The sequence below is a fragment of the Mastigoproctus giganteus genome, chromosome 3 (assembly GCF_048544385.1).
Source record: "Mastigoproctus giganteus isolate SK-2022 chromosome 3, ASM4854438v1, whole genome shotgun sequence".
Classification (NCBI taxonomy): Eukaryota; Metazoa; Arthropoda; class Arachnida; order Uropygi; family Thelyphonidae; genus Mastigoproctus; species Mastigoproctus giganteus.
The window spans coordinates 213,671,895-213,684,708 of record NC_143577.1 but is presented as its reverse complement, the minus strand read 5'-3'; the positions used below and the strand labels follow the sequence as shown (position 1 = coordinate 213,684,708).

General features: G+C 36.3%; 1 protein-coding gene across 1 annotated transcript in view; it reads right to left on the bottom strand.

Annotated features, from left to right (window-relative positions):
• LOC150088669 (transmembrane protein 62-like) overlaps window positions 1–12,814 on the bottom strand; it is a 366,503-nt gene that overhangs the window by 149,933 nt on the left and 203,756 nt on the right. The window contains exon 10 of the mRNA XM_090370285.1: window positions 9,383–9,490. Coding sequence (XP_090226411.1) covers window positions 9,383–9,490 — 108 coding nt within the window. The remainder of the gene's footprint in view (window positions 1–9,382; window positions 9,491–12,814) is intronic.

Below are 12,814 nucleotides of genomic sequence, written 5' to 3'. Positions count from 1 at the left end.
TATATCGAGTAAACAATGTCACATTCCAAAAAAAAACTAAAAATTTTTCAAAGTCATTTTGTTAGAAAGTTTGTAATACACTCCATTATGTTATTTTTTAAAATAATTGCTAAAAATAATTAAAAAAATAATTTTAGCAATCATTAATCCCTTGGTTAAACCTACAAATAATTGGCATTCTACTGGGTGTAGTAGTAGTAGTAGAGGCATGTGATGCAAGAAAGCAAATTTATGAGCTTATGGAGCAACAGCAAAAAAAAAAAAAAAAAAAACCAATTTCACACATTCATTCCCTCTAAATGTTTGTCCAATTCCTCCTTAAATTTATTTAAGCTATAAACTTCCACAGCAACAGATGGAAGTTTGTTCCAGCAATCAACTACCTGCTGGGTAAACACAAATTTCTGTGTATCTATTTTACAACTGTCTTTTCTCAATCTGAATTTATGCCAACTCAGGTTTGTAACCTGAGCAAGCGAAAAAATCGAATCAGAATTGAGCCTGCTCAACCCATTCAAGGCCTTATACACCTCAATCAGATCACCTCACAGATGCCTAGTCTCCAGCCATTGAAATTTGCAGAACTTAAGCCTTTCTTGGTAGGAGGACCCCTTCTTACCCCTCATCAATCTTGTTGCCCTTCTCTGTATACGCTCAAGAAACTCTACATCCTTCCTAAAATGAGGCCTCCCGATCTGTATGCAGTACTCAAGGCATGGCCTCACCATTACCTTATACAAAGGGATAATCACCTCCTTTTCCTTACTAGCAAAATTCCTGTATATCATTGACAATACTCCATGACCTGCTCTTGCAGCCTGTCTGCACTGTCAGAAAACTTCATATCTGATTGCACAATTACTCCCATGTCTTTTCCATTTTCAACTAACCTAAGTGTAATACCACACAATTGGTCTGTTTCTCTGGGGATACTTCTACCCATATGCAGTACAGTCCTCGTATAACATGTGTTTGCATTACAAGAATTCGATCATACACGATTTATAAATAGGGGAACGATATCGTATATAACACAAACCAAATTTGCTTATGCATGATTCGCCTTTGGGTTTACAAGAAATGGCAGTCGAACATGGAATCACCCCAACTGAACACAACACGACAGGAACGAAGAGAAGATTCTGAAAATGTATTTGTTTTTCATATCAGTGAACGGGAAACACATTTCACCATAACAACGTAAAAACCCACACAATTCCAGCTATCAGTTGTTGTTTGTTAGTTGTTGGCGCATCAGCTTCTATGGTCATAATACGCCCCCCCTCACCCATCAGTATTATTGCAAATGCAATTAGATCGCGTTTGCCACCAGTTTATAACAGATTCCACCAGCAGAAGTGCAAATGGAAATTGCTTTTATTGTTTTATGGTAGTAACCCCCAGAAATGTGCTTTAGTAAAATGTGAGGTGTTAACAATGTGTCGCTGCCTTTACGGCATTCTTTATTCAGTTGCTACACATGCACATCTTTGTTTATGTGTATTAATCGTGCCTCCTCATTTTGTAATTGTTCTTTATTCCCTAAAGATGAGTAAAATACTTAAAAGGTGTGAAAAGTAAGCATCCGGTGAAGACACTACATATTCAGAGAGAAAAAGAAAAGCAATATCGATAGACAGAGGTGGACTGGGTCAAAAATTCTTACCTGGGAAAATTTGTACTGGTCTCATACTAGCGTTTATGGCCAAATCACACTGGCCTCTGGCCCACGGGAGTTTTCCCAGTAAGGCTTATGGCCAGCCCGCCTCTGTCGATAGAGAAAAAATATGAAATTATGAAACACTGAGCGAAATGAAAGACCATGTGATATTGCACGTGCTACAGGCCTAAATGAGGCAACGCCGAGAATTAGAAAGAATGCAGATAAAATAAAAACAACTTTCATAGCAGGAACAACTCAAAGTGTAACAAAATCCATTAGATCAAGACACAAAGAATTGGAAGAGATAGAACATCTGTTTGGATAGAAGATCAAACAAAGAACAAGTTTGCTTACAATAGAAGCAAAAGTATTAGCAATATTTTATTACGTAATAGTCGTAATAAAATACGTATTTTATTACGATTATTTATTGTGTTTGGTAATGTTTTGGTTACAAATGTATGTTCAATCTTGGATGGTCGGCACCTAACCCTATTTTTCCTATAGGGCCTGTTATTTGTATTGCACAAGGGTTTCTAGGAACACAACTATCGTGCTATACGAGGGCTGACTGTTCTTGGAATTTGTCACTGTCAAACTTCAGTTGCCACTTCCTCAGCCCATCTGCCCAACTTTTCTAGATCCTACTGCAGTAGCACAATGCCATTACTGTCAATAACAACTTTTATCCATTGTAGCAACTTGCCCTTAATACAATACTGCTCCAATTTTTACAATAGTCTTCCATGTGCAACAGTATCAAAAGCTTTCCCGATCCAAGTAGAAGATATCAAAATTATTTTTTTGCATCCAGTTCCTTTGTAACCACATTATAGTATCCAATCAGATTTGTCAGACAAAACTTTCTCTTAACAAACCCATGGTGTCTGAATTTTTACTACAGTCTTGTCTAAATGATCCTGCAATGATTCTTTAACCAGTGACTATTAATTTCCCCACAACAGAAGTTAAACTAACAGGTTTGTAATTACTCGTGTCACCCTTTGATCTCCCTTTGTGAATTGGGGATACATTTGCACATTTCCAGTCCATGGGGACTTCCCAAGTCCAAGGATGCCCTCATAATCATGGCTAAGGGTTTGCTTACTTCCTTTGCTGCCACCTTTAATATAACTGGATAGATCCCATTCACTCCAGGTGCCTTTCTTATGTTTAACTTCAACTATTTTTTCTTCACTTTGCTCTCAGTTATTATAAAATCATTAAGCTCCCTGGAGTGGCATATCCAGATATCATCGTGGGGGGGGGGGGCATGGTGGCCAGGTGTTTGAATTTTTTTTTAGATAGACCCAGATACACTTATACACGCACGTTTTATTGATCAATGTTTTATTGATTATCATCTTTGCTAGAATATTAGGAAAGCATGTGAATAATAATATGAATCACAAAAAATGACAATAATATATTATTTCCAAACATTTGGCAATAGAATACACGGAACAAACAAGTTTATGAAATACACATATGCATATAAGAAAATTATAAAAGCGAAGAATAATAGAAGTATGTGCAGAGGCAGATTTACAGTGAAGCTTAAGCTTCAGTTTAAGGGTGCCCCTCACTTGCACGGGCCCCTTCAAGGCCCTGGTAGGAGTCCTATGTTCTCATGGTCATATGTTTTTGTAAGATTTGAAAAAGTAAGATATTTTAACCACCGCTGTCTCTTTCCATTCCAACTTCTCCATCACACTGTCGTGTTGGGTGGCATTGGAGTCATGGATGCCGGCAGGAATAAATTTTTGTTCACCAAATTTTGAAAAAAAAAAAAATGCATTACTTTAATTAAGTTAAGTTTGACTGATCTACGTGTACGAGCTGAGCCAATGTTTCATGAGTGGCGGGAGAAAGGACTTGTATTGTTTTAATGAATTACTTTGAAATCCAAATGTGGTACACTTGCACCACCTTTGGATTTCAAATGACCATGGTGCACTTTGCACCACCTTGCATTATGCTGCAAGCACTTGTGGCTGAGTGACCATTAGCTTTGAAAAATATACAAAGAAATTTTGCAATCTTTTTCTTAAAGAGGGCCCACAAAACCTCCATTTCCCCACTGCACAGCTATGAATAATTCTGTGCTGCTTTTTGCCATTGCACGTTCTATATCGCCAATTTTCTTGAACGGCAATACTCTGATGCTGAAAACTAAAGGTCTCTTCGGCTTTGTGATTCATTTGTATTACGATGCCTTTCAATATCACTTAATTCGGCTGTCAATATGCATTTACAAAAACATTTTAAATAATCATCGTCTAATTTGCAGAGCCAGTTCTTAGATTTAGCATCTTTGACCTATTGATTAATTAGTCATTGATTAATAATATATAGTCAAATTTAGTATTGACTAAATTTTTTGCTCATTTTCAAAAAGTGGCAAAATTACACACTATAGTTTAATATGAAAATTCATAGATGAAAAAAAAAAAAAAAAATTAGTTACCTACTCAAAGAAATTGAATCATCACAAATAAAAAAGAGCAAGTTTTCGTTTTCGTTAACACTCTTTTAAACCTATTCAGAACAGTGGTTTGCATGCAGAAACAGTTTAAGTTACTGCATCTTTGTTCTGGGCAGTCTACTCCAGTAATTCAAAAAAGTGAACCAGCATAAAGCGACCATCTGTGTTAGGAAAATTAGACCGTTGAATTTCAAAGAAAGGAAGTTGAAGAGTTCTGAGCAATGGTGGAAATTCCTATTATAATATTTTTCTCTGATCTCTAAATGATCCAACAACGAATTTTCAATTAAAAAAAAAATTTCTAACATCAGAGTAATAAAATTACAAACCATTCTCTCAAATTGTTTGAGACGTCATGGACCATTCATAATTTGTGAATGTAAACTTATGAAAACTGGAATTATAAATATGCTTACCTGAAGGCCATTGAAGTAGAGTGATCAAGTGCAAGGGTGTATAAGTTGTTGTTATGTTTGTTATTTGGTTTTTAGGAGCATTAGCAACTAAGGCCATATTGCTCCGGGAATATGCGGTGATCATTCCCTGATCTTTCCGCATCCCCGTATTTGGTGGTGACGGGATCGAACCCCGGTCTAGAAGCGTGCGTTACACACTGCTGCTTCTTCCCACCTGGCTACGGAGGCGCCAAGGGGTGTATAAGTACACGTACCTTGAGTGATCCGGATTCAAGCCGATGACCATGGGTGCCTGCAGAGTGGTGGAAGTGCACCATCTTTGGATTTCAAAGTAATACACAATTTTTATTTTAATTAATTTATTGAAACGTTAAAACAATACAAATTCTTTCTTTCAAAATAAAAGTCCTTTCTCCCACCGATCACAAAACATTGGCTCAACTGTACACGTAAATCAGTCAAATTTGACAATTTAAATATTGCATGTATTCGAAAATTTGGTGAGCAAAAAATGTATTTCCGCATGCACCACCTTTCAAAATATTCTGCCGGCACTCATGTCCATTGTATATGGTACCGTTTCTTCTATTCTCCCTATCTTGCAAACTCCTCTGACCATGTGGTCGCCTGGAGCATAAAGAGGAAATTCATTCATAAAATCACTTATTACAGAATCACTTTGTAGTGATTCTGTAATAAGTGATTTTATGAATGAAAGTTGGCATTGCATTGCGCACATAAAGCAAATCAATGCACACTTCTCTGTTCAGAGGTGCGCATTCATCGTTTACTGTGCACAAAAGGGGAGAAAAGGAGGACACAAAAAATAACTTTTTGAAATTCATATTACATCTTTCTATAATCTGTAAATGATGCAGCAATAGGTTTTCAATAAAAAAAAAAAAACTGACACCAGAATAACAGATCGTTGTGTCAAGTTGTAATAAAATGCAAAGAATAGTAAAAAAAAATAAGAAATCTACAGAAACGAGTAATATAATTATCAAAACTGGACAACCTTTTGACTATTGCAGACATCATGGATCATTCAGCAATTGTGAACAGAAGCGGACTGGGTCAAAAATTCTTACCGGAGAAAACTTTTAGCAGCTTCAACAACAGCATTTATGGCCATGCAATTGCGCATCGATCTCCAGCCTCCGGCCCACCGGGGTTTCCCCAGAAGTCTTATGGCCAGTCTGCCTCTGTTTGAAATGGTCTATCATGTAAAAGAATGAAAACTAGAATAATAAATTTACTTACATTTTCAGCCATTCTATCACAGGTTAGAAAAGAATGCTTGTAATGGGTGAATTTTTTTTCGTGCTCTGCTCTGAGAAACTTGAAAATATAAAATCAATATACTTGACAATGCAGAATCACAGAATAGTACATAAGAGCTGCAGAAAAATTTTTTTCTGCACCAATGAAACAAAATGAAATATCTGATTGCTGAATTTTTTTGTTTCGTTTCTCACTTCAAGTAACTTTGCAACAAATTTTACCACCCCAAGCGGAAACAGAACAGATACAAATAAAACATTTATAAAATGTATTAAAAGTGACAAAGTCCAGTCTTGTTGGCTGTATAGAAAGAAAGCAATAGACAAGGCTACCAAATGCTGTGAAAATAGCAAATGGTGTCAAAACCATAAATTTAATGAAACTGCATGCTTTGGAGTGACATGTTTGACAAACAACTTGTGTGATTGAAACCCACTTTGGGGTGACTGAAGTAGACGTTTTACTCTTTCTTGTCATTGTTTAATTTGCTCTTTGAACACCACAAGATAAACGCTAATTACACGAAGGGTTCCTCCCAATGCATCGGTCACTTACAGAATATCATCGACATCGGTGAGGATCAAAGGATCTGGCAATTTAGATGTCTCTGGTTATATATAGCATACTAAACTCATTCGTAGTACTGTAGTTTTTCGTTTCAGATAAAAAAAAAAAAAAAAAAAAAAAAATTGTAAAAAAAAAATCTAAGGCACTAAAACAACAACATTGGCCATAGTTACTATTATGTGACAAATTTGTGTATTGAAAAATAAAACATATTGCCCTGCAACAACAATCAGTGTATCCACACACAAAAAATGTAAAATAAAATTCCACTAGAATAAAATCAGATGTGATGTACGCACTGTGTATATTAGTAAAAAAAAAAAAAAATAAGAGGAGTTTACCTCAATATAGTACATAGAACACTTCCGTATGATACCCTCCAGAAATTAAAACGGAAAAAACGAAAAAAACCGACAACTTACTGGTACTTAGAGTAAATCATAAACAATTAAATAATCAATTTAACACAATTCAAATAAATTTAAAACAATTAAAAATCAAATTAACGCAATTAAAAGAATCTAACGAAAATATTCAAAACAATTTTCCTTCCTGCGAAGTTTGGCAGGAAGAAAAATCGTTTTGAATATTTTCGTTAGATTCTTTTAATTGCGTTAATTTGATTTTTAACTGTTTTAAATTTATTTGAATTGTGTTAAATTGATTATTTAATTGTTTATAATTTACTCTAATGTACCGGTAAGTTGTAGATTTTTTTTGTTTTAATTTCTGGAGGGTATGTATCATACGGAAGTGTTCTACGTATTATATTGAGGTAAACTCCTCTTATATATTTTTTTTTTTACTAATATTATTATCAACGTAGAACATATTGAGTATTACAACTCTGATTCATACTATCTAGCACTGTGTATATGTATATTTAGTACTAGTTTTACTGAATATTTTACAATTCTTTTATTTGATACTATAAGTATAGCACAGTCAAAACAATACTTGGATGGCCAGTCGCTGTGTTGATAAGACTGTTACATTTAATTTTTAAAAAAAATTCTCGTTTGTTAATTGTCTTGAGAAATGAATTTGTCTTCTAAATTTAACGGTCCCCTTTCAAGGTCAGGCCCAAATACAGTTGCATTGGAATAGTTACGTCACTGAACAAAATCATTGGTTTTTCTGGAGATTGTCTTTCAGTTAGCTCTTCGTACACTGAAAACCCCTTGACAAAATAGAGAAGCGAAACGCCTCCTGCGATCTTTTTCTTTAATTTCAAATTTTTGGTTAAGGGAGGGCATATGCCCCCCCCCCCCACTGAATACGCTCCTGGCCCCCTGTTAAATAAGCTTCTGTCCTCCACTTCCCTAAAGAATTCTCATGTGTGAATGTAGATGCAAAATACTCATTCAGTTTTTCAGCTATCTGAGCAGGATCACCAAAAGTCAAACCATCGATATCAAGTGGACCAATCTGATTCATCCTCTTCCTTCTAGACTTTATATAAGTAAAAAAGTCCTTTCTTAGCGTCCTTTGCCAAAGATTTCTCGTAATCTGTCTTCACTTGCCTAACCTCATTTGTAACTTGATTACAGACTAGCTTATATCTACCTTAGGCTTCTGTGTCGCCTGATAATTTATGCATCCCATGCATTTTTCTTCTCTGCTATGTGTCTCAATTCAACTGACATCCATTTAGGCCTAAGCCTTGAACAGTATTTCTTAATATGTATAAAAGAAAAAAATATATATAAAATTGTATTTAAAATAATTAAATGCACATGGCATAATACTTTAAGAGTTTAGTATCTATATAATATCGGTGTTTTGATACACCATAGACACTTAAAAAAACTACAAAGTAGTTGTTGTGGGCATCATTTGCTCTTTCTCATATTGTGCTCTGCCTTCACGACGAGTTGCCATGATACTGCACTACCTCAAATAAGTAACGCTTCACTAATAGAGAAGGCTATTGTTACTTATTCTCAGTGAGTACCACCACCCAGACATGTTTCAAGGCTATTGGCCTATCATCAGTGGGTGGGCAGGTACCCTAGTATTGCAGACATGACGACCCAGTTGTGAAGTTAATCGCACAATATGAGAGATGTCAAAAGGTGTATAAGATAATATTTAAATTAATTAAATGCACATGGCATAATACTTTAAGAGTTTAGTATCTATACAATATCGGTGTTTTGATACACCATAGACACTCTTAAAAAAACTACAAAGTAGTTGTTGTGGGCATCATTTGCTCTTTCTCATATTGCTCTCATATTGTGCGATTAACTTCACAACTGGGTCGTCATGTCTGCAATACTAGGGTACCTGCCCACCCACTGATGATAGGCCAATAGCTTTGAAACATGTCTGGGTGGTGGTACTCACTGAGAATAAGTAAAAATAGCCTTCTCCATTAGTAAAGCGTTACTTATTTGAGGTAATGCAGTATCATGGCAACTCGTCGGTGAAGACAGAGCACAATATGAGAAAGAGCAAATGATGCCCACAACAACTACTTTGTAGTTTTTTTAAGAGTGTCTATGGTGTATCAAAACACCGATATTATATAGATACTAAACTCTTAAAGTATTAATGCCATGTGCATTTAATTATTTTAAATATTATCTTATACACCTTTTGGCATCTCTCATATTGTGCGATTAACTTCACAACTGGGTCATCATGTCTGCAATACTAGGGTACCTGCCCATCCACTGATGATAGGCCAATAGCCTTGAAACATGTCTTGAAACATGTCTGGGTGGTGGTACTCACTGAGAATAAGTAACAATAGCCTTCTCTATTAGTGAAGCGTTACTTATTTGAGGTAGTGCAGTATCATGGCAACTCGTCGTGAAGGCAGAGCACAATACGAGAAAGAGCAAATGATGCCCACAACAACTACTTTGTAGTTTTTTTAAGAGTTTCTATGGTGTATCAAAACACCGATATTATATAAAATTGTATATAAAATATATATATATATAAGTACAAAAAACTCACTACAGAAATATGTCCCATTAAAGCCAGTCTAGCCCCTAAAGGAAATGTTGGCCTGGTCCCATCTAGAGAAAACTGGTGATTGATTGTCATCTCATTACCTTTTTGATCCTGAAAATCAATTATCAGAAGTGAAGAGGAATCAGAATATAATTATAACTAATATTTTTGTACTGTCCATCCAACCAACTTATGTGTCTCTCAAGGTTAGATGTTCGAAATTGTACTGCTTTTAGATTATGGGAATCTGCTGTATAGGAAGGTGAGAATTGGATTATTGCTTGTGTCTATTTTGTAGATAAGCAGAATTTTATATGCATAATCAATCATATCTGACCATCTCATGTGCATATTCCAACTGTCTGATTTAAAAAGGCACATATATGCCAAGAGCCACATAAGTCAGTGGACAATAACTATTACTTTTGTAAGTCAAATTACATGATGTTTATGTTATAACAGCCATTAAAAATCATCACAATTGCAATTTTGGTTGGGTTGTTTAGAATAAACATTAATGCAGCTAAATCAATTAAGTCAATTTATCATGTCTGTATCTTTGAAGGATTAAAGGCCAGAGTTTCCACTACAAATATCATCATACAACCCTTACCCAAGGCTTAGTAACTTGGCCATTATGTAAAAAAATGTCCATAAAAGTTCTTCTCATTTAGACAGGAACTGAACTGCGGTCTTTTACCCCACAGTGTGAAAGAAAAATGCATACACAGTAGAACCCAGATAAGTTTTCTAAGGGACTGGAGGTTTATAACTTCTTACGTGGGAAAACTTCTTAGAAGGGAAAATTACCTAAAGGTATGAAATATTAACTACTCAAATAAAAATGAAAAGATATACATAAGTTAATGGGCATTTTTAAGTTCTATTTCAGAATTTATAAATACTTTATCTATGGGAAACATTTTTAAACTGAGGATTTCTAATTGCTTAACATTCAGTTCATTAAACTCATTACCAAATTGGAAGGATTAGCTCCTTTGGAGTTTCAACATACCTTAAAAGGTCCCAATTACAATAAGACAGAACAATACACAAAGTAATTGAGAACTGTTCTGAAAAATCAAAACTTAAGCAAATGCTGCACTGCGCTTCATGTGATCGAAGCTATCCAATTATGGATATTGATGAAAACAATTGCAACATGTCACTTCCATTATATCCAAATTTTTATACTAAAAAGGTTTTAAGGCTGAAAGCATCATACCACAGAAATCGACTAAAGGAACAAGTTAGTGCCAAGCATCACTTTAGTTCGTAATAAATCGCAGAAGTAGGTGGCATCGTTTTTGTGATATCTCATATTGTGAATGTGTTCACAATGATTTGCCCTCATATTGAACTACCTAGAATAAGAAACGTATTGTTAATCAATTGTAATCAAATGGAAATTATTCCCCCAGACTAGAGCAGCCAAGCAATGGGCACAAAGTAGTTTGTTTGTTATTTGGTTTTTAGGAGCATTAGCAACTAAGGCCATATTGCTCCGGGATATGCGGTGGTCATTCCCTGACCTTTCCACATCCTCCGTATTTGGTGGTGACAGGCTCGAACCCCGGTCTAATCAAGAAGAGTGTGCTACGCACTGCTGCTCCTTCCCACCTGGCTACGGAGGCGCCTGGGCACAAAGTAGCAGGAGTGCTGTGGCTCAGGGGAGAAATGAATGGGACAATTCTCAAACACATCACAGCTTAAAAAAATGTGCAACTTGTGAAGTTTTTGGGGGCCTTTCAGGAACAGGACATGATCTAGCCAACGGGGATGTGTTTGTGTATGCTAGGAATAGAGTGTCAAGAAATAAGGTGCCAACTCAGTGTTCTGATGGAAGTCTACGAGAGTTTGAAGAATTGGGTAGATGCCCTTGAAGGTATTAAAGTGGGGGACCCATCAAGCTCTCAGATACCCAACTCAATGCCAGAGCTCACTCTTGTGCATCAGGCAACACAGTAACGATCTTCAAGGCATAATGTGCTGGTCCCACAGGAGCTATTGTCAGTGACTACTGTCAGGGACACGGGTAACATTGTGCAAAAAGGATACATGGAAGAGGACTGGAGTATGTCTTCCAGGGAAAAAAGTTGATGATGTTGTAGGGTAGATCATCTTAATGTTCAGGAGATCTGAAGATTTACTTAAAAAGTACAGGTCAATGTTGAAAAAAGTCATGAGTTACTGTAAAATTTGAAAGTGTCTGCAATTCTGTCCAGATACAATAGGAGAGAGTATATGACGAGAGCCTTGTCAATGAATTCAGCACTGGAGGGACTGTGCAAGGCTCATGGAATAGAATTTTTCTCAATGTGGTCTGTGCTTATTAACAGGAGAGATTGCTTCTACAGGGATGGGACACACTTAAATAGAAAGGGTGCAAGAATATTTGCTGATGCTATAGAGGCAGTGTTAGGTGGGTTGGAAACTGCTAGCTTGGGGGAGGGGTTCACAGACTAAAAGATTAACAGGCAGAGGTGAAAGTGATTCTTGTACTGCTTTTATTAGTATCAGCAGCAGCCTAAACAGCAAGGTGCTGGGGATTTTAGGGATTGGTGGGAGTTAGGATGGAAGATGTAAATACATGGGTTGTGTTAGGATAACTAAGAGTAAGAACAAGTGCATGTATATTTCCATGCACACCAATGATAGGAGTATAGTAAAGAAATTTGATGAATTTGCTGGTCAAGACATTGAAGGCAGATATTGTTGGGATGTAGTAACAGTAATAGAGGCATGTGATACAAGAAAGCAAGCATATGAGCTTATGTAGCATCAGCCAAAAAAAAAAAAAAAAAAAAAATTCACACAACCATTTCTTCTAAAAGTTTGTCCAGTTCCTCCTTGAATTTATTTAAGCTATTAACTTCCACAACGACAGATGGAAGTTTATTCCAGCAATTAACTACCCACTGGCTAAAGGCAAATTTCTGCACATCTATTCTACAACTGTCTTTCCTCAACTTGAATTTATGCCCCCCTTAGGTTCGTAATCTGAGCAAGTGGAAGAATCCCATCAGAATTCAGCGTGCTCAACTCATTCAAAGCATTATACACCTCAATCAGATCACCTTGTAGGTGCCTAGTCTCCAGCCGCTGCAGTTTGCATAACTTAAGCCTTTCTTGATAGGAGGATCCCCTCTTATCCCTCATCAATCTTGTTGCCCTTCTATGTACTCGCTCGAGCAACTCTACATCATTCCTAAAATGAGGCCTCCAGACCTATACATAGTACTCAAGGCATGTCCTGATCATTGCCTTATACAAAGCGATAATCACCTCCTTATCCCTGCTAGCAAAATTCCTGTATTTCACTGGCAAATACCCCATGACCTGCTCTTGCAGCCTGTTTGCATTGCTTAGGAAACTTCATATCTGACTGCACAATTACGCCCAGGTCTTTTTCATTTTCTACCACCCTAACCACAC